The sequence below is a fragment of the Nilaparvata lugens genome, chromosome 14, assembly GCF_014356525.2.
Source record: "Nilaparvata lugens isolate BPH chromosome 14, ASM1435652v1, whole genome shotgun sequence".
NCBI lineage: Eukaryota > Metazoa > Arthropoda > Insecta > Hemiptera > Delphacidae > Nilaparvata > Nilaparvata lugens.
In genome coordinates this window covers 18024228-18048205 of record NC_052517.1, presented here as the reverse complement: position 1 = coordinate 18048205, position 23978 = coordinate 18024228, and the positions used below count along the sequence as shown (strand labels likewise).

The window sequence follows — 23978 nt, the reverse complement described above, 5'->3', positions numbered from 1 at the left end:
AGAAGAAGAAGAGGAAGAAGAAGAAGAAGAAGAAGAAGAAGGGTAAGCAGAACAAGATGGATAAGTAGTAGTTGTAGAAGTTACAGAACAGTGGAATCTTCCGTGTTTGAAATCCCAAGGAAAGGCGTAAGAGAGAGCGTGAGGGTGTGAGTGCGAGAGAGGAGACTCATATTGTATTAAATACGTGCGAGGGCTTAACTCTTAAACTCGAACAGTGATACAATTTTCCACCATTTTCCGGCTTTTCCACCTCTGCAGCCACTCCCGCCCAAAACACACTCGGAAAATAAGCCTCATTATAATTTTCCGAGAGGCGAAGATTTTCCTACCAGACAGAGACACTGGAATTAACCCTTTGGCAGACGCAGGAGAAGAAGAAAAAGAAGAAGAAGGAGAAGAAGAAGAAGAAGAAGAAGAAGAAGAAGAAGAAGAAGAAGAAGAATAAGAAGGTGGAGGAGAAGGAGAAGAAGAAGAAGAAGAAGAAGAAGAAGAAGAAGAAGAAGAAGAAGAAGAAGAAGAAGAAGAAGAAGGAAAGAGAGAAGGAGAAGAAGAAATAGAAGGTGGATTAGAACGAGAAGAAGAAGAAGAAGAGAAGAAGAAGAAGAAGAAGAAGAAGAAGAAGAAGAAGAAGAAGAAGATGAAAAAGCAGAAGAATGATGAAAAAGATGAAAATGAAGGAGATTAGAGTTCTCTACTTATGTATGTCTACAGTCAATCTCCACTAGCTCATACTAAATTTACATTACATTACAGTTTTGCCAATTATTGTACGAATTTTACAAAATATGAGCATTCAATTGGAGAGAATGAAGATTGAATGCAATTAGAATAACGATAATATGATATTGTGAGGTAACTTCATAAATCGGCGGTGTTTCAAAAGATATTGTTGATTCTGTGTGTTGGGAGAGAAAAGAGGAAGACAGATGGATAGAGAATACGGGAGATAGAGTGTGAGAGAGAGTGTAAGAAAGAGAGTGGAAAGCATCTATTGCCTAATTTACGACATTTAATAATAATGGTGTTGAGCGGAGGGGGGGCCTAAAACACATCCTTGTGGTGTTCCACTGTCTGTTATTGCCTATTGCAAACATCAGTGTAACCCTTTTTCTACTTTTATCCTTTCCTGCTCCTTCTTTTTCCTCTTTTTCTTCTTCTTCTTCTCCTTCTTCTTCTTGTTCTTCTTTCAACTCCGTTCCCTCTTCTTCTTCACCATGATCCTCCTTCCATTCTTCTTTTCTTCCACTTCCTCCTCCACCTCTTATTCTTCTTCTTTTCCCTTTTATCTTCTTCTTCTTCCTCCTATCTTCTTTCTCCTCCTCCTCCAACTCCTCCTCCTCCTCCTCGGATCTTCTTCCTCTCTCCTTCACACCACAGTCGTCAACAAAATGTTGTCTAGAAATAATTTAGAAACACAAGTTCTGCTCTCAAATGTAGAGAAACAAAATTTGACAAATTTTTCCGTCATGTGGTCTTTCTTTCTTTTCAGTACACCCCACCATCGAGCTTGTATCCACTTTCCTTGCCCCATTACCGTAGGTAAGGAAAGTATTGCTTTCCGAAAAAATTTAAGTTACCCCAATTTGTAAATTTCTTCACGTTTCAAGGTCCTCTGAGTCCAAAAAAGTGGTTTTTGGGTATTGGTCTGTATGTGTGTGGCGTGTGTGTGGTGTGTGAGTGTGTGTGTATGAGTGTCTGTGTACACGATATCTCATCTCTCAATCAACGGAATGACTTGATATTTGAAACTCAAGGTCCTTACACTATAAGGATCCGACACGAACAATTTCAATCAAATGCAATTCAAGATGGCGGCTAAAATGGCGAAAATGTTGTCAAAAACAGGGTTTTCCGAGATTTTCTCAAAAATGGCTACAACGATTTTGGTCAAATTTATACTGTACCTACAATAGTCATTGATAAGCTATATCAACTGCCACACGTCCCATATCTGTAAAAATTTCAGGAGCTCCGCCCCATCTATGCAAAGTTGGATTTTAGATTCCCAATTGTCAGGCTTGAGATACAATTTAAACCAAGAATTTCAAGTGGAAAGGATTGAACATGAAGATCTCTACAATTAATGTCCAGTGACATTTTCCCTAAAATTGAAAATAAGCTCGAAATTCGAGTAAATGTGACTATCCAATTATTGCAAACTGTTGGGAACTGTTGATTCTATTAAAATGATTCACTATGAAGAGAAAGCAGACCTCGTGTGTCTCCAGCGTTATTGTCCTGTCACCAGCTGGCTCAAATCTTTGAATAGTAAACTTGAGATGCGCGGGAACACTAGCGTCAGGTGATCAATTTTCATAACGGCAAGGAAAGTTGTGTGAGTGCGCCACACCAGATTTTTTCGTCATGACGTCTTTCTTTATTTTCAGTACACCCCATCATGAAGCCTGTTCTTTTTGTATTTTCTTCAGAAATTTGTGATTTGATTGTGTTGTATTTTGATTTCTTTTGTGTATCTTGTATTCATTTGAATGGAATTGTTGATTGATTTCAATGAAAATGAATTTCATTCCCACCATATAATATTATTATATTATTTTATCTCCATAGGTTGATTATTATAATTATTTATTTTTCGATTTTTGCAGGCCAAAAAGCGGTTCAATGCTTTTGTACAGTCGTAAGAAGGTTCGATACAGACGGGATGGTTATTGCTGGAAAAAACGCAAAGATGGAAAAACTACAAGAGAAGATCACATGAAACTCAAAGTCCAAGGAACTGAGGTGATTATAGAAATAGATAATATATTATTCACCATTATTAAGTATATTATTCATCATAATTATCAGTTTTTTTGAAAAATATCCAAATTGCTGTGAATTGCTATTTATTCATTTATTTTTACTATTATTTATTTCATTGACAATTATAAATCATAATTATAATAAATATAAATAATTGGGAGAAGACAACAGGCATAGCCCAAAACTATCTTCTCCCAATTTTTTACAAATAAAAGTTTTAAAAAAGAATGAGGTTAAGATTTCACTTTCACTTCAAAAAGTGCAATTTCCACTTCAAAACTAATGACTGAACTGAAAATTTTGATTTTTGATATTTAAAAACTGATTAAAAACAAACTACTACTAATGTAACTTCTATTATTACTTCTATAACTACTACTTCTACTCTTTTTATAAACTGCTTTCTATTTCTCTCACTTTTTCTTCTTTTCTCTCATTTCCGTCATCTATTCTCATACTCCATTACTTTTCTCCTACTCTCTTTCTCTATAGTACTTTCTTCTATAGTGAGGTCCACGTTATAATGGCAGTGTTTGATTAGCAATGGTATTGCTATTCTTGTCTTTCATTCCCCAAAGCTGATAGCGCTATCTCTTACTCGCTTTGCTCTGTTACCATATTGTTTTCTAACAATGTAGAATTAATAATTATTCGACAAAATATTTCATCTTGATTCATTATGAAATTATTGGAAAATATAATTTATTGCTTGATAAAATATAATTGATTATTTTAAACGAGAATGAACAGTTAATATTACATCAATAAACCTGTATCAGCTACCGTCTATAGAAGGCATTGACAAGACAGAGGATCGACATCATTGTTCTTCTATGTTCCTTCACTGTGATTCCTATAGACGGTAGCTGGTACAGGTGTATTGATGTAATATTGACTGTTCATTCTCGTTTTAAATAATCAATTATAATATTTTATTAAGCAAAAGATTATATTTTTTAATAACTTTCTTATGAATTTTCTTCATTCGACTTTGTTAATTAATTATTAATTCTACATTGTTAGATGAGAGCAGCAGAGCAAAGCGACAAAGAGATAGCGCTATCCACTTTGTTGAATAATAGACAAGGATATAGTGAGGTCCACGTTATAATGGCAGTGGATAAAGATATAAGAATAGCGATGCCGATTCTCTGCATTAATTAATTATATTTCTACACTGTCAAAAACATAATTGGCATCGTTGTGGACCTAGAAAAGGATAGTACCACCGGCTTTGTCGAATAATAGACAAGGATAGCAATACCATTGCTAATCAAAAACTGCCATTATAACGTGGACCTCACGTTAAGACATTTAAAACCATGTAAATAGACTATCATTAGGTTAAGGTTGATAATTATGACAATTGGGGGGGGGGAAATGAAAAGTTATGATCTGAAAAACTTTTTGAAGGCAGTTGAAAAGTTGTGTTGTATTATTAACCTCCAAAGAGTACTGTGGCTTACTTTTGGAGAAGTTTTCAGCTGAGGAAAAGTTGGGAAAACTTTGAGAAAAGTTTCATTCTTTGGCTTTTCACAGCAATTGAACATACAGTGATACCTTGAGAGTCGTCCTTACTCACATTCTTCTTCTTCTTCTTCTTCTTCTTCATCCTGTTCGTTCTCTTCTTCTTCTTCTTCTTCTTCTTCTTCGTCTTCTTCTTTTTCTTCATCTTCTTCTTGTTCTTCTTCTTTTTCTTCTTCATCTTCTTCTTCTTCTTCTTTGCCTTCTCATTTTCCTTCTTCACCCTTTCCTTCCCTTTTTTCTCTTCTTCCTTCATCTCTTTTCTTCTTCTCCTTCGTCCTTTTCAATTTTTTCTTTTACTCCTTCTGTCTTCTTCTTCTGAGGGTTGAGTGTAAGAGAGGGCCGGCTGCGCCCTAACTCCGCCCTCCTAGGTAAAAGTAAAGGCAGCCTTTCTATTCTATTCTGTCTTTTACTTCTTCTTCCTATTCTATTCCTCAGCTTCTCTTCCCCTCCTCTTCTTCCTCATCCACACATACTCCTCCTCCACATTCTTCATCTCCTTCGCATCCTTATTCTCCACCTCCTCCTCTTCCTCCTCCACAACCTCCACCTCCTCTTCCAGATCCATCTCCTTCTTTTCCTTCTGCTCCTTATACTCCTTCTTCTCCTTCCCCTCCTCTTCATCCTTCTCCACCTCCCCCTTCCTCTTCTTCATCTCCTGCTTCTTCTCCTCCTTCTCTACCTCCTCCTCCTCCTATGTAGATTCATTACAATATTATCTATAGTTATTCCAAATTGCTTTTTCATATCATATACAGTTCAATATTCAATTTATCGCCACACTGCACAGAAAGCAGCTGTTTTCCAGTCCCTACGTAGATCTGAAAGACATTGTTTGCAGACGACTCTCGTCTGACGTCAGAGCAGGTTTCTTTCCGGCCTAGGCCCAAAAGAGTACCCTTTCCAGCCGCTAACATGCAACTAAGAAAGGTGATCAAAAAACAGCTGATCAAAAAACTTTTCATTATATGTGTTCATTATTCAATTATTAAAACATTTATAATGATATCATCTTATTGTGTCATTTGAAAGAATAAAAAAGTATAAACTCAACCTCCCACATAATTGAACATAATCTTTTAGGTTATTTAGACAAATCAGAATAAAAAATAAAAATACTTGGACAATTTCCTGATAGTCAGATTACCTCAGATTTGCTAGAGCTATCACCTTCCACTTTTGCTTTCGGAAGTGCTTAATGTACAATTATTCTCACACACAACATTATTATATATATATATTATATATATATATTATATATATATATATAGAAGACACTTTAAAGTTTGTAATATAAATTAAAACAGGAGACACGATATAAGTAGATTGAAAACACTTAAAAACTTACATTTGAAATGGGGGAAATTTTCGGAGACTGAGTCTCCTTTCTCAACCGTTGGATTCAAAACTTTTCAAGTGTTTACAATCTATTTATATCGTGTCTCCTGTTTTAATTTATTTATATATATTGTTTATTTTTCTGTGTGGCGAAAAATAGCGTTCGCCTCACGGGCAAAAATGTTTTTCCGGCTCTCAATCATTTCTAGAAACCGATTTCGAGCCGGAAAAGTCTCATTTTCGACCCTAGGTGCGAAATATACTATAACAACTGATATTTAGTTCCATTCATCATAATGAGGAATGGAAGTATCCCCAGATACTCCAATTTTCGTCTCTTGACAGTGTACATTATCTCCGTCTTCTTATTGAGTTGTTGAAGAACTCAACTTATCTTTGTTGTTGGAAATTTTGTCCATGCAAGATATTTTCAGGATTCGTCTATAGGTCCACATCTCGAACGCTTCAAGTTTCTTTGTTGTTATATAATATAATATTAATAAAAGAAGATGATGAATAAGTGGAATAAGAGTTAAAGAAAGTGAGAAAGAAGGATAAGAGAGATGGCAAACATACTATTGAAACAAAGATTGATTGATTGATTGAGTACTTTATTAATGTAGATTACAATATATACTGGCTTATACACTTATATACAATAGCTTACAATACAGCAACATTATAGATGAATTTACATAATATAGACTAAGAAAATAATTATTGAACTGTATATGATATGAGAAAGCAATTTGTAATAACTATAGATAATATTGTAATGCATGTACATAAATTGGCGGAGCTTTGGACATATCAATGTCCATTCTTCGGAAAGAATATTAAAAATATCTTCAAGATAAGAGCCACTTAAAAAGTATCTCCTCGATTTTGCTGGTAATTATCCATTCAATAGTTCTTTTTTTAAGCAATATAACAGAATTTCATTCTCCATCTCCTTTTCCTGCTTCTTCTCCTCCTTCTCTACAACCTCCCCCCTTACTCCTTCACCTCCTCCTTCCTCTTCTCCTTCTCCTCCTCTTCTTCTCCTTCTCCTTATCTTTTTCCTCCTCACGTTACTCTCAATATTTTTTTCCAGTCAATTCTACATTCTCCTCCCCAATTACAATCTGACTACCATCTTTAGCTCCTACTCCTTTTTCTTCTTCTCCATCTCCGTCTGCCTCCCCTTAATACGTGTCTTCCGTGTAAGTGGGGTCTCTTTCCTCTTCTTCTTCTTCATCATCTTCTTCTTCTCCTCTCTCTTATTCTTCTTCTTTTTCTTCTTCGTGAGAGACACAAAATTCATGAATAATGAAACATACCAGTTGTTGTAGGATGCAGGCTAAGGCATGCCGAAAAGATAAGCACTTATAACAACCATTTGATACTGCAATTATGAACGAACTTCTTCCTATCTCTTCTTCTTCTTCTTCTCCTTCTTCTTCTTCTTCTTCTTCTTCTTCTTCTTCTTCTTCTTCTTCTTCTTCTTGCCCTTCTGCTATTATTACTCACTGCTATTATCAAATTCCACTACTTAATTCTGGATCTCTATTCTATGCTGGTTGTACAAATTCTTTAAGAGCGCATAAAGGTTACATTTTTGGGACAAATAATTTCAAATTCATTTTTTGATTAACTGAATAATTTTCTCAAATATTGATATTTATAGGAAATTTGTTCTATTCAATCAACAAAATCATGAATAATTCATCCTCAGAATTTGTAATGATCTGTCCCAAAAATTTAAACTTGATGCGCTCATATCTCAGAAAGTAATGATCGGAAAAAACATAGAAACTAATGGAGAGAATAGAAGGAGAAGAAAAAGCAGATTGATTGATTGAGTACTTTATTTATGTAGATTACAATATATACTGGCTTATACACTTATATACAATAGCTTACAATACAGCAACATTATAGATGAATTTACATAATATAGACTAAGAAAATAATTATTTAACTGTATATGATATGAAAAAGCAATTTGTAATATAATAACTATAGATAATTATATTGTAATGCATGTACATAAATTGGCGGAGCTTTGGACATATCAATGTCCACTCTTCGGAAACAATATTCAATATATCCTCCCCACTATCTCTGTACCAAAAGAAGAAGAAGAAGAGGAAGAAGAAGATGAAGAAGAAGAAGAAAAAGATGAAGATGAAGATGAAGATGAAGAGAAAGATAAAGATAAAGATAAAGAAAAGATAAAGATAAAGATAAAGATAAAGATAAAGATACAGATAAAGATAAAGATAAAGATAAAGATAAAGATACAGATAAAGATAAAGATAAGATAAAGATAAAGATAAAGATAAGAGATGAAAAGAAAGATAAAGATAAAGATAAAGATAAAGATAAAGATAAAGATAAGATAAAGATAAAGATAAAGATAAAGATAAAGATAAAGATAAAGATAAAGATAAAGATAAAGATAGAGATGAAGAAGTAGAAGAAGAATAAGAAGAAGAAGATGAAGAAGAAGAAGTAATAGTAAGCAAAGATGACAAAAGGAGAAAGAAAAAAATAAAGAAAACGAAATAGAAGAGCAGATTTATGAAGGTTTTAAGGTGTGTCTGTAGAGAACGAGGTAAAAGTTTCTAATACTTTGTAAACCGACTTAGGGAGCACATAGCCCCAGTTAGGACTGTAACCACATTGCAAAAACAGCTACATTGCAACAAGTTACATGCACAAATAACACCGTGCTCCGCTCACTGAGGAGGAGGAGGAGGAGGAGGAGGATAAGGTGGTGGGTGATGAGGAGGTGGTGGTGGTGGTAGAGGATGAGATTGAGGAGGAGATGGAGGAGTAGATGGTGGTGGTGGAGATGTAGGTGGAGGAGTTGAAGAGGTGTTGAAGAACCATGTGGTGAAGAAGGAGTAGTAGGAGGATGAGGAGAAGGAGGAGAAGAGAAGCTGATAGATGAGAAGGAGAAGGAGAAAATGGAGGAGAAGGAAGAGGAGTTGAAGGTTAGAGAGGTGTTGAAGAATTATGTGTTAGAAAAGAAGGAGGTGGAGAAGAAGCTGACAGAGGAGAAGGAGAAGGTGGAGGAGCAGGAGGAGGTGGAGGAGGTTGTGAAGAATGAGGAGGAGGAGGAGTAGGAGGTTGAAGAGGAGGAGAAAGAGGTGAAGGAGTTAGATAGAAGAGGTGTTGAAGAACGATGTGGTGAAGAAGGAGTAGTAGGTGGATGAGGAGAAGGAGGAGAAGAGGAGCTGATAGATGTGGAGGAGGAGGTGATGAGGAGGAGGAGTAGATGGAGGTGGAGGAGTTGGAGAGAAAAGGTAGAAGTGTTGAAGAATGATGTGGTAGAAAAGAAGGAGGTGGAGAAGAAGCTGATAGAGGAGAAGGAGGAGGTGGAGGAGGATGACGAGGAGTAGGAGGAGGAGGAGGAGGAAAAGTTGGAGAGAAGAGTTTGGAGAGGTGTTTAAGAAAGATGTGGTGATGAAGAAGGAGGTGGAGGAGAAGGATGAGGAAGAGGAGGAGGTGGCGAAGGAGGAGAAGGAGGAGGAGGAATAAGAGAAATAAGTGGATGGTTGTTAGATTTCTAGAAACACACCTCCACATGCTACTTAAATTCCCCAGGCTCTAAAACCCTAAACACCTGATTCTTGTACTTCCCTGTCTTCTTCTTCTTCTTCCACTACTCTTTTTCTCTCTCTTTCCAATTCTTCTTCCACTTCTCTCTCTTCCTCCATCCCTCCTTCTAATTCTTCTTTTTGCTTTCCATATCATCTCTCTCCTCAATTTTCTTCTTCTACTGAATGTTGTGTTTCTTTCCAATTTCATGTTTTCATCTCCTTTATCGAACATGGATTGTCGTCATTCTTCTTTTCCTTTTCATTCATCTATTTTCTTTCTCCACCTCCTCTTCTTCTTTCTATTCTCCCAATCTCCCCACTTTTCCATCTTCTGTTTTCCCTACCCCTATCTTCTTCTTTCCTTTTCCTTCTCATCTCTTTCTTCGTCCTCCCTCCCCAAGAGTCCTTTGTATTCTTCTTCTTCTTCTTCTTCTTCTTTCACTTCTCCTTCTTCTTCTTCTTCTTCTTCTTCTTCTTCTTCTACTACTTCTTCTTCTTCTTCTTCTTCTTATCTTCTTATTCTTCTTCCTCTACTTCTTCTTCTTCCACTACTTCATCTTCATCATCATCATCATCATCATCATCATCTTCTTCCTCTTCTTCTTCTTCTCCCTCTCATCCTTCTTCTTCATCTTCCACCTCCCTCCACCGAACTCATATTGTTGTCATCTTTTCCTCTTCCCTCATCTACTCTCTTTATCCCTTCCTTCTCTTCCTTCCTCTATCCTTTCAACCTCCCCACTTTTCCTTCTCCTGTTCTTCCTACCTCATCTTCTCTACTCCTTTTCCTCCTCACCTTTTCTTTCGCCTTCCTTCCCCAAGTGTCCTTTGTATTGTTATTCATCTTCTATGTCTCGATATATCTTATAAAAGTTGGTAGAGAGTTAGTGGGGAGGATATTTTTAATATTGTTTCCGAAGAATGGACATTGATATGTCCAAAGCTCCGCCAATTTATGTACATGCATTACAATATAATTATCCATAGTTATTATATTACAAATTACTTTTTCATATCATATACAGTTCAATAATTATTTTCTTAGTCTATATTATGTAAATTCATCTATAATGTTGCTGTATTGTAAGCTATTGTATATAAGTGTATAAGCCAGTATATATTGTAATCTACATAAATAAAGTACTCAATCAATCAATCAATAAAACTACTGTTCTCTTATGAATACCTCAATCTGTATTTAATTTATTGTTCATCAACCCCCAATTTCTCTCTTCACTTCTCTTTCCTTCTGTTTCATCTTTGATATTTTTATCTTCTCATTTATTTATTCTTTATTTCCATTTTTATTTTTATTTTGATCTTTTATTCATTGATTGATACAATAAGTACATAATCAAAATGATAGGGAGAGAAAAATGAGGTAACCTTTTGCTATTCCTCTCCCAAATTTAGATAAGATTACACATAGTCCCAAATAGGTCAAGTCTTGTAGTTCTTTAATTTACAAACTCTACTACTGGTATGCATCTTCCTATATTGACAAGTGTGTTTTTCTGCCGTTTTTCCGCCTTATCTAGTCATATTGAAAACATTTTCTCACAATTTTCTTCCCTAGCCACTTTTTACTTTCCTTGCCCTACTACCATAGGTAAGGAAAGTATTGCTTTCCAAAAAAATTAAGGTACCCCAATTTCAAGTTTTCTATACGTTTCAAGGTACCCTGAGTCCAAAAACATGATTTTTAATGACACTGTCCCATCCCATTTGTCTATTTTCATCGCCTTCTATATTCGATAGTTGTGATTCAAGTCATCCTGTATATTTATTTATTTATTTATTAATAAAAACAATATGAAAACTTGTAGTACCCTTCATTGTTGAAAACTTCAAAATATTACAAGGACTAGTTTCAACCATAACTTAGGTCATTTCTAGTTGAGAATAAGTTTATTAGTTATTTAGTTTCTATATTGTTTCTAATTATTTGTACAAAAGTAGATCATCAGTGAAGTGTTTTTATTTATTTATCTATTCCATCATTATCATTCAGAGTCACACAACTTCAGAGAAATGCCAAATGCTTACGCCCAAAATAGGTCCAATTCCAATTTATACAACATATCAAATGTAGCCAGGTTATAGCTGCTTTTACACCAAAGTTATTAACAGAATTTTGATAATTTAATCCTTATAGATTCTATAAGATTGAACATAACTAATCATACACATGATAAACATATGTGTTTGTCAAGTTCTGTTCAATATAATAGAATCTATAAGGATTAAGTTATTTACATTTTGTTAATAACACGTTTGCACGTTAGGTGTCACTACAACATTTTTCAATTACAATTCAAAACATGAAAAATCAGTTTTAAATTGAAAAAATACTTCTGAAATGAATAAAATCGATTAAAAATAATCAGAAAATCTCAAACTTTGAAAATACTATGAATCTCAATCCAATAATATAGTTAATTCTTGTTCATAATATTATCAAATCCACCTCAAATATTATATTCACCAAGAAAAGATGTCTATGATCCTCATTCTCTCCACCCTCTTTCTCAATTCCCTCCTGTTTCTCCTTTTCTATCACCTACCCCTTCTTCTCCTTCTTCCTCACCCTCACTTCAACACCTCATCCTCCTACTCCTCCTACTCCTCCTCCTACTCATCCTCCTCCTTAATCCTCTCCTTTTCCTGTTTCTTCTCTTCTTCCTCCTACTCATTCTGCTCCTCCTCCTCCTCCTTCCTTTCCACTCACTTCTAAACCTCATCCTCCCACTCCTCCTACTCCTCCTTTTCTTCCTTTTCCTCCTGCTCCACCTCTCTTCCACCTTCTCCTCCTCCTCCTCCCCCTTCTGTTTCTCCTCCGCTACCTCCTTCTCCCACTCCTCCTCCTCCTCCTTACAACCCTCATCTCCCTTTTTCTTCCCTACTAGCTTCACGACCACATTTAATATAATTCTTCCCCTTGTGAAACAAAACCGCTTTCAACAGTTAATTTCTACCCGCTTTTATTACACCTGTTACCTTGTTTTTTCATCTCACATTTCCTCTCTCTCCCTTCAAATTATAAAATATCTCTTCATCTCTCTCTCTCTCTTTTGCGCCTTTTTTTTTCTTTTTTCCCCCCTTTTCTTTTTCTTCGTAGTGAGTTAGTGGGAGGATATTTTTAATATTCTTTCCGAAGAATGGACATTGATATGTCCAAAGCTCCGCCAATTTATGTACATGCATTACAATATAATTATCTATAGTTATTATATTACAAATTACTTTTTCATATCATATACAGTTCAATAATTATTTTCTTAGTCTATATTATGTAAATTCATCTATAATGTTGCTGTATTGTAAGCTATTGTATATAAGTGTATAAGCCAGTATATATTGTAATCTACATAAATAAAGTACTCAATCAATAAATCAATACACTGCTAAGTGTATAAGCCAGTATATATTGTAATCTACATAAATAAAGTACTCAATCAATAAATCAATACACTGCTACTTTTTCTATCCTTCTCAGAGAATCGACAATTATTTGTTGAAACACCGCTGATTTATGTAGTTACATTACAATATAATATCATCCCAATTCAATGCTGATTCAATCTTTTTTCTCATTAATTTATTTTTATACTTCCCCAAGAATATGGTCTATAATATTTATCAATCCATAATATTATAATATAGGAAATAGTTGGCTTAGGAAATTCATTTATTTTAATTGACGAATGACGCATCATCACGTCTCAACTACTCAACTCATTAACTTGACATTTTGCATATATATTCTTAATTCACCGAGGATGGTTATAGGCCTATTTTCAATTCTTCATTATTTCAGTTAGCCAAGTTTTCATTTTGTCAAGTTCAATTGGAACCTTGCAGAGCATAGGTTACCTGCCAGTCTATAATATAAATTAAAGGAAAGAACTGGCTTATAGTTGTAGGGGATAGGAAATACACGAATGACGCATCATCACGTCTCAACTACTCAACTCATTAACTTCACATTTTGCATATAGACTCTTCATTAACCGAGGATGGTTATAGGCCTATTTTCAATTCTTCAAGATCCCAGTAGGTCAAGTTTTCAGCTTGTCAATTTTTTAATTTGTTTCTTGCAGAGCACGTGCTGCCTGCTAATAGATAAATAAAATAAAGAATAAATAAGTTATATTATTATTATACATAGAAATGAGGGTAATAAATAAGAGTTATTCATAAGTAGATATATAAAGGTGCGTACAGATATACGCACCGCGAACATGAGCAATTCACTTTTAATCAGCTGACTATATCTGTATTTTTACAGAAACGGTAAGATACAGATATAAAAAGCTTGGCATCAGCTGATTAAAAGTGAATTGCTCATTTTTTTCACTTTTTGTGTAGTTGAGAAGTTGATATTGTGGTAATTATTCATATTGAATGAAAAAGACTAAGAAATTGTCAAAAAACCACTGATTTATTGATAATTAGAAAGACCGGTTTCGGTTATTACAGCATTGTCAATCTCTGATAAACTGCAGATATAAACGGCAGTTTATCAGAGATTGACAATGGTGTAATAACCGAAACCGGTCTTTCTAATCATCAATAAATCAGTGGTTTTTTGACAATTTCTTAGTCTTTTTCATTCAATATGAATTGCTCATGTTCGCGGCGCGTATATCTTTACGCACCTTTAGAGTGAATTGACTATTATAAGGTCACGTTTCAAAGTCAGTTTCTCATGTTTACATGATTACATGTTCATAAACATCAACATTATATTTATTTAACAGAATATTCTGAATGTATCCGTAATAAAATGTTTAATTAAAATAATTTTTCTCTTTAATTTCAGTGCATTTATGGTTGTTACGTCCATTCGGCAATTCTACCTACATTCCATAGAAGGTGTTACTGGCTTTTACAGGTAAATCTATTATATATTTTTTGTATTTTATATTGAAATTTGAAATCTTTCATCACTTTACTTCATACTTTATTATTATTTACTTCGATAAAAAACAAATCATTAAAATGATTGGGGAGGAACCAACAGGCATTACAATTGTTTAATTCAACAGAGGCTGGCTCAAACAGCACTCTGGTTTGTGGACTGTATCAATTACATCGAGAACTTTTGGGTTGTCTGGCGTCGGGTAGCAAGTTGAACAATTTAAATGGCTAAGTGCACAATAACATAGGCCTACCTTCATGTCCAAATCCTCCTTGCTTCCAGGATCCCGGGTCCAGATCATGATACGAGACGAGACGACACTTGTAATAAATCACAATAAACAATCAATAGATCACTTAACAACAATAGATCACTGCAGAAATTCGACATTGCGAGAAGTGAGCTGTTCGATTGGCTGTCAATCGGCAACTGGCGGCGATTATGCTATACGCATCACCCCTTAATTGCCCCCTCCACCACACAACGCCAGACAATAAAGGGGAACATTCATATAACGTCCGAACAACAATATTATTGTGAAGGGTTTTCATTCATTTTGTACATGCTGAGACTTACTAAAACTTTTTTTATAGTATCTTACGTCACATGGACGGAAAGGGGCCTTTTGCAGGCGAGAATGATGTTTCTGGTCGAGACGTTAGCCCAGACTAGAATTTCATTCAAGCACTGCAAAAGACATTCACGTCCAAGTAACCTACACTATTTTTTGTCTTAATAATCTAAAGAAGAACTAGTAGTTCTGTGAACAGTAGACCTCACGCAGTATTCTCATCCACAAGTACCTAATTGAAACTATAGACCTTATGGAAATACAGCAATAGACTGGCTTCTCCACACATCTGTGTAATCACTTGTCAGCTGATTTATGATGAATAATTCTATAGTGTGATTTTTACTCTAATATTGGCGTATGAAGGAGGCTCCTTTTTCCTTTTATATTATCCTTGAAATGCAAGATTTCCAAAAACCTTGTATAAACGTCGACGCGCAATTAAAAAAGGAACATAACTGTCAAATTTCATGAGAATCTATTACCGCGATTCGCCGTAAATGCGCAACATAAAAACATATAAACATTTAAACATTCAAACATTTAGAGAAATGCCAAACCGTCGACTTGAATCTTAGACCTCACTTCGCTCGGTCAATAATTGAGAAATACAAAACATTACCTGCTTGTGCTGAAGTTACTACATGCATTCTATAAACATAACCTAGTTTACAAATTATGAATCAGGAATTTTGTGGAAGTTGACAAAACTTCTACCTGGAGCGCTGAAGGTGGTTTTTTTGTAGCAGTTTTGCTGTTCCTATTTCGGAACTAGGAAACATATTCGGCTGCCAAGAAAACATATGGTTTCATTACAGTAGAGTAATGAGAATCATATGTTTATTTGTTCTGCAAACAGCTGTTTACCGGCTTGATTTCATGCATGGAAAACAGCTGAGATTGAAAGACTATGACAAAAATACTTTCTCCAAGACAACCATGAATATTTTAATAACCTACATAATATTTGGACGATTTGAAACTGAATTAGGAAATTGGAGAAGTTTTGGGCAATAGCCTGTTTTTTTCTTTCCCGAGCATTGTATTGTTTGTTCCATCTATAGAATAAATATATTATTTATACAATAAGTGAATCATCAGAATGATAGAGAGAGAAAAAATAAGGTAACCTTGTGCTATTCCTCTCCCAAATGTAGATGAGGTGCACATAGTCCCAAATAAATAAAACTAAAAAAATAAAATTAAAAATTAAAATAAACAAAATTAAATATATATATATATATATAGCACATAACAAAAGACACTTTAAAGTTTGTAATATAAATTAAAACAGGAGACACGATATAAATAAATTGAAAACACTTAAAAACCTACATTGGAAATGGGGGAAATTTTCGGAGACTGAGTCTCCTTTCTCAAACGAGCACAGACTGCAGTTTTGAATTCAACGGTCGTGTCAAAACTGCAAAACTGCAGTCTGTGCTCGTTTGAGAAAGGAGACTCAGTCTCCGAAAATTTCCCCCATTTCCAATGTAGGTTTTTAAGTGTTTTCAATTTATTTATATCGTGTCTCCTGTTTTAATTCATATTACAAACTTGAAAGTGTCTTCTGTTATGTGCTATATATATATATATATTATATATATATATATATATATATAAGCGAAATGGCACTCACTCACTGACTGACTCACTCACTCGCAGAACTAAAAATCTACCGGACCGAAAACGTTCAAATTTGGTAGGTATGTTCAGTTGGCCCTTTAGAGGCGCACTATGAACGGATTTGGAAAAGATACGCCCAAAATATGCATTTTTCCAGCATTTTTTAGCGTTTTCTCAGCTTTATCGAGAACAAATGAACAGAAAATGTTCAAATTTAGTACAGAAGCTCAGCTAGGGTGTTATAATGTTGTGTTAGTAGGAATTTCCAATAACGTCAAAGATATGCCCAAAATCTGCGTTTTTCCAGCGTTTTTTGCTTTTTCTCAGATTTATCGAGAACAAATGAACAGAAAATGTTCAAATTTAGTACAGAAGCTAAGCTAGTGTAATACTGTTGTGTTAGAAGGAATTTGAAATAACGCCAAAGATACGCCTAAAATCTGCGTTTTTGTCCAGCGTTTTTTTGCGCTTTCTCAGCTCTATCGAAAAGAAATGAACAGAAAATGTTCAAATTCACTACAGAAGCTCAGCTGGGGTGTAATAATATGTTGTGTTAGAAGGAATTAGAAATAACGCCAAAGATACGCCCAAAATCTGCGTTTTTTTGCGCTTTCTCAGCTTTATCGAAAACAAATGAACAGAAATGTTCAAATTTACTACAGAAGCTCAGCTAGGGTGTTATAATGTTGTGTTAGAAGGAATTTGCAATAACGTCAAAGATACGCCCAAAATTAGCGGTTTTTTGCGTTTTCTCAGTTCTTTCATCAAGTAATAGACAGAAAATGTTCAAATTTGGTACATAGGTTTGGCTGGGATCTAAAAATTTTGTGATGAGGTGGCTTTAATATTTCATCAAAGATACGCCCAAAATCAGCGTTTTTCCAACGTTTTTCTCAGCTTTTCTGCGTTTTCTCAATACTTTGACTTTCTGATGGAATGAAGCATGCTCAAATGGAAAGAGCAGGCGAAGCGAGCCCGCTGATCTCATTTTTGGATGATCCAGTTGGGGGTCCAGGGGCGGAGCCCCCTGGCTATACGGATACGGTGAGCGAAGCGAGCCTGACTGCTAGTATAAAAATAAATGATCCAAATTGAGCTGATTCATGTAGATACAACATAATATTTCATTAAGGAAATAAAAATTGCATTTCTCGTTCTTATCGTTCGAAAAGACTTCAGCTCAAACTTCTTGTGATTCATTGAATGGTTGGTTCTAATATTATCAATTATTGTAATTATTATAATATAATATCAAAATACATCTTCCAGATCGTAATCTACTAATAGTGAGTAGGTTTTTGATTTTGTATTCAAATTTTTCAAATAAGTGCAATACTTTTAAAGTTTTTTATTTATTGTGATGCATTCTGCGATTCATTTAGAGTATAAAATCAACCTACAAAATTCAAAATTTTCAATTCATTATTCCTGGACCGAAAATCAAGTGGCGAAGCAGTGTGTGATTACATAATCTCAACTTTTGGACAACATTAGCATTTTATCAAAATTTTTGGAGAGATAGTACAGGCTCAACCTAGTTTTTCCTCCAATGTCATAATTGTATTATGATTATAGTGTTTTATACAATAAATGAATAAAATAAATAAATTGAGAATGAAATAATGCTCAAGCCAGCATAAATGATAGATAAATGTATTCAAATACTTTCTTGAAGAAAAAGAAGAAGAAGAAGAAGAAGAAGAAGAAGAAGAAGAAGAAGAAGAAGAAGAAGTTTGATATGATTTCAAGTGAATATCACAAGCTCATAGCTTTTATCACGCTTATAAACCACTCTCATATATTATATATATGAGAAGATATATGTTTGTATGTATGTATCACATATGTTTGTGAAATGAGAAATTGATTTTCAAGTCCTACTTTAGATTTACTTAAGGATAACTCCATCATGTCACGACATGTGTGTATAGCTCTTTAAAGGAGCCTACTATAGTGAGGTCCACGTTATAATGGCAGTGCAGAAAGATAGGAGAACAACGTTGCCGATTCTCTGTCTTGTCAATGCCTTCTATAGACGGTAGCTGATACAGGAATATTGATGTAATATTAACTGTTCATTCTCGTTTAAAATTATCAATTATATTTTATTTAGCAAGGTTATATATTTTTCAATAATTTTATGATGAATTTTCATAATTAAGATGAAATATTTGGTTGAATTTATCAATTCTACATTGTTGTAAGACGGTCTGGCAACAGAACAAAGCAAGAAAGAGATGCGTTATCTGTTTTGTTGAATGATAGACAAGGATAGCAACACCATTGCTAATCAAACACTGCTATTATAACGTGGAACTGATTATACTCTCTTAAGGTGCGTACAGATTTACGCGCCGCGAACATGAGAGCAATTCTTTAAAAAACCATGGGATATCTTTATCAATTCATACAAAAAGTACATCATAAAAATGATAGGGAGAGAAAAAATAAGGTAGCCTTGTGCTATTCCACATAGTCCAAAATGGGTTATGTCATAGAGAAAAAACAGCGTAAGTAGATATCCCATGGTATAGGGCGTTTATGTCGCAACTTTTAGTGTTATCTCAAGCCGATTACTGTCGATTATTGTCGATTTTTACTGTTTTGTTGGGGTGGTATTGTAAGAACGGCACAATATGAGAGACTACCAGTGTCACACAGCTTCACGAGAAAGAATTACATGAACTATCGGCTTGAGATAACAGTAAAAGTTGCGACATAAACGCCCTATACCATGTGATATCTACTTAAGCTATTGTTTCTCTATGGTTATGTCTTGTAGTTGTTCACTTCACTACATTTTCAGCCTTCAATTATTTTCACAATGTAAATTTTTAAATTTAGATGTTTTAAAACCAAACATAGGAATTCACTTTAAATCAGCTGATGCAAAGCTTTTTATAACTGTATTTTACCGTTTCTGTAAAATTACAGATATAATCAGCTGATTAAAAGTGGACGTCACTATATATACTGATATTTATTCGAAATTGTCAGTGTAGTTTAAATGAGAAGCTTTGATGTTATCCTATTAGGATTGCTGTCGGTTTTGAAGTGAATGTTACTGTGTGTAGAATTCATGTGTTATTTTGCCTATTACATGATAATATATGAAAGAGAATAATATATCATGAAAGAGCTTGCGTGTCAGACAAATTGATGTGGTCATGAATTGAGTTATCTTCAATGGAGTCTCGACTACTTCTTCTTCTTCTTCTTATTCTTCTTTTTTTCTTCTTCTTCTTCTTCTTCTTCTCCTCCTTCTCCTTCTTCTTCCTCTTCTTCTCCTTCTTCTTCTTCATGATTCGGTCATGAATTGAGTTATCTTCAGTTATCTTGATTCCCGACTACTTCTTCTTTTTCTCCTTCCTCTTCTCCTTCTTCTTCTTCCTCTTCTTCTTCTTCTTCCTCTTCTTCTTCTTCTTCTCTTCCTTCTTTTAGAAGTAGAGGTAGAAGAATAGAAAAGTATAATAAAAATAAAAAAACGAGGACGATGAGGAGTGGAAGAAGAGGAGAAAAGAAGAAGTAGAAGATGAAGAAGTGAATGATTATGATAATCATAAAGAAGTAGAAGATGAAGATTATGATGATTTTTATGCGATGGAAAAGTGATAGAGTTTTTGATTAACAAAGTATTAGTAGAACTAGATGAAAAAATCAAGAGTTGAAAAATTCAATTTATTTTTTCTTTATTGATTGATACAATAAGTACATTATCAAAATGATAGGTAGAGAAAAAATAAGGTAACCTTGTGCTATTCCTCTCCCAAATCTAGATAACGTTACACATGATCCCAAATAGGTCAAGTCTTGTAGTTGTTCACTTCACTACATTTTCAGTCATCAAGTATTTTCATTAAGTACATTTTCGAATTTGGATGCTTCTAAACCAAACGTAGAAGAAATATTTCACATTATTTATTATTTATCATATGAAGTAGCATTGAGGAAAAGCAGAAGGTTGAATGAAAGAAGAACTAAAGGAAGAAAAAGAAGAAGAAGAAGAAGAAGAAGAAGAAGAAGAAGAAGAAGAAGAAGAAGAAGAAGAAGAAGAAGAAGAAGAAGAAGAAGAAGTGTAAGTTGGAAAAGTTGAAGGTAGCATGACAATATAATAAGCGGGAAAATTTGAATAATCAATAGACGTTGTTAAAGCAAGCGCCTTGTGGTAGGTTAAGGGTTAAGGAGCGCTCTCTCTCTAAACATGAATGATGAGATTATGATGTAGTTCAAGAAGAAGAAGAAGAAGAAGAAGAAGAAAAAGGAGGAGGAGAAGAAGAAGAAAGCGAAGGAAAAGAATGGAGAAAATGTATACATAGATAATTTATGTATTGTGGCATTACTTCTTCAATAATGAAGAAGAAGGAAGTGAAGAGACATAATAATGATAGAAAGACAGGGAATTCAAAGTGGGATCCTATCAATCATTTTGTTTTTATTTAATCCTCAATTCATAGTTAACATGCCCAGTTGAAATAATTGATTGAGAGAAGTAAATAGACATCATTCTACAATAATTTTCCATGGAACTCCATGGAATCTCAATAAATCTCCCATAAATTATCAAGAAGTGACAAATCAAAAATAGCAAATTTGAGTTGAAGGAAGAAAAAATTCGAATGGAGTTTTCAATTCCAATTTATTTGTTCCAAAATACAATTTCAATAAACAGTTAACATATATAATACTAGCCGACAGGCTCGCTTCGCTCGCCATATCCGTCTAGCCAGGGGGCTCCGCCCCCTTGACCCCCGACTGGATCGTCCAAGAATGAGATCAGCAGGCTCGCTTCGCTCGCCTGCATTTTTCATTTGAGCATGCTTCATTCCATCAGAAAGTCAAAGTACTGAGAAAACGCAGAAAAGCTGTGAAAACGTTGGAAAAACGCTGATTTTGGGCGTATCTTTGATGACATATCAAAGTCATCTTATTACAAAATTGTTAGACCCTAGCTAAACCTCTGTACCAAATTTGATCATATTCTGTCTATCACTTGATGAAAGAACTGATAAAACGCAAAAAAACCGCTAATTTTTGGCGTATCTTTGGCGTTATTTCAAATTCCTTCTAACGCAACATTATTTCACCCTAGCTGAGCTGAATTTGAGCATTTTCTGTTTATTCTCGATAAAGCTGAGAGAACGCTAAAAAAACGATGGAAAAACTCAGATTTTGGGCATTTATTTGGAAATAAATCCGTTCCCAAATCCGTTCTTGGTGCGCCTCTAAAGGGCCAACTGAACATACCTACCAAATTTGAACGTTTTTGGTCCGGTAGATTTTTAGTTCTGCGAGTGAGTGAGTCAGTCATTCAATGAGTGAGTACCATTTCGCTTTTTTATATAGATTTCAATCCCTCTAGCTATTAGCTATTTCGGGTGAATTAACGAAAATGAGACGGATTCAGACATGAATTTGAAATAATCTATCTTGTTCTATAGTGAGTTCCACGTTATAATGGCAGTATTTGATTAACATTGGTGTTGCTATCCTTGTCTATCAATCCACAAAGCAGATAGTGCTATCCTTTTCTAGCTCTGCAATGTTGCCAGATCGTTTTCCGACAATGTAGACATGTAATCAATCAACAAAATATTCAAACTTAGTTACGGGAATCTTCCTGACGAATAAAAATAAATTGATTTATTTTTGGCTCTAAATTTTGTCAAATTACGCAAAAATATTCAAATTATTGGTGATTTGAGTGTGATATTTTTGTTTTTTATTCTGTTTTTAACCATCAAAATTTAAAATTCTTAGTTTCTGTTGTTTTTTAGTGAAAATGGACTAAATTCTAGAAAAGTGAAACCATAACCCTATTTTGGACTTTTAAAATATCATCAAAATTTGGGAGAAAAATGGTACAAGGAGTATCCTTAGTTTTTCTCTCCCAATCAGTGCTACTTTGTAAAAATTATAAATAAATAAATCAGATATAGGCAGTGCAAAGGCGGAGGATCGGCATTACTTTTCACCCACCTTTCTCCACTGCCATTATAACGTGGACTTCACTATAGGGAAATAAATTGGAAACCTTTTTTACTATTATTAACTGGATTTCTATTCCCTTTCAATTCTCCTAGAAAAATGAGATTGAAAGGGAAACAATATGAGCGGAAAAAGAAATATCCAGGAAAATATTTCGTTCACAGTCAATACGAAGTCTCTCTTGAAAAAAGAAGATTTTTATCTTCTTTTGAAAAGTCTTCTATCAAAAAAGTCTCTCTTTCATAGATGCAAACAAAAAAAGAAAAGAGATGCTAGAATTGGTACTAATAATATGATGAAGATGATGAAAGATGGAGTAAAAGGGAGAAGGTTTGGGACAAAAAAACTAGAAGAAGAAGAAGACAAGAAAAGAGGAAAAGAAGAAGTGAAAAAAAAGAAAGAATGTGTGGAGCTTGAACAGTGGGTCAAGTGAATACTTGGCGGAGTGATGCTATAAGAGCGCGGTGTCTACACATGTCATGAATCACAATAAGGCTCTACATCATACACCTCCATTCTCAATGGAAAGGAAGAGATACGGGGAATAAAAGTGAGTATGGAAGCCCTAGTATCTCTTGGAAACTCAAATTCTGAAAAAAAAATTGTGTTGTTAATATTTCCCATAGGATAATGTCAATCACTTCAAACGTTTCCATTATTAGAATATTCTCTTTCAATTCTGATTGTATCATCAGCTATTTCATCATGGAATATGAATAGCGTATTCTAAAATATGAATAGAGTACTCTGGAATATAAATAGCATATTCTGGAATACAAATAGTGTATTCTGGAATATGAATAGGGTATTCTGGAATATAATAATAGAGTATTCTGTAATATGAATAGAGTATTCTGTAATATGAATAGCATATTCTTTAATATGAATAGAGTAATCTGGAATATAAATAGCATATTCTGGAATACAGATAGTGTATTCTGGAATATGAATAGGGTATTCTGGAATATGAATAGAGTATTCTGTAATATGAATAGAGTATTCTGGAATATGAATTGAGTATTCTGGAATATGAATAAACTATTCTGGAATATGGATAGCATATTCTGGAATATGAATAGAGTGTTCTTGAATATGAGTAGTGTATTATGAAATAGTGTATATGGAATGTATTCGATGTGTGTATTGTTAAATGTGAAAAATAAATAAATATGAATAACATATTCTGGAATATGTATAGCGTATTCTGGAATGTGAATAGTGTATTCTGGATTATGAGTAGAATATTCTATAATATGAATAGCTATTCTGGAATATGAATAGCGTATTCTGGAATATGAATAGCATATTCTTGAATATGAATAGCTTATTCTGGAGAATTATGGAATGAATAATGTAGTTCATGTCTAAATTAAATTACAGATTTCACTAAAAAACTTCGATTATGAACAACATATCGGGAATGTTGATAAAATAGAAGCTGAATGAATATGCAACAATTCACACACTTCAATATAATATTGATATAATAGAAAAACATAAGACAAAGTAAATAATCCTTTTCCTACCCCTTGTCCTCCTTCTTTCCTCATTTTCCTTCTTCTGCTCCTCCTCCTTCCTCTCCTCCTTCTCCTCCTCCTTCTCTCGATTCTTTCTCTCTATTTCACTGTTGATTTCTTCAATTTTGATCAAATTTCCTCCATTT

The 23978-nt window shown here is 34.2% G+C and overlaps 1 protein-coding gene across 1 annotated transcript in view; it reads left to right on the top strand.

Moving 5' to 3' along the window:
* The first annotated feature begins 2610 nt into the window (after nucleotides 1–2610).
* The window catches only part of LOC111044254 (calmodulin-binding transcription activator 2), a 100630-nt gene continuing 79262 nt past the window's right edge, over nucleotides 2611–23978 (top strand). The window contains exons 1-2 of the mRNA XM_039441187.1: nucleotides 2611–2742; nucleotides 14035–14106. Of these exons, the coding sequence (XP_039297121.1) occupies nucleotides 2623–2742; nucleotides 14035–14106 (192 nt within the window). The 5' untranslated portion in view covers nucleotides 2611–2622. The remainder of the gene's footprint in view (nucleotides 2743–14034; nucleotides 14107–23978) is intronic.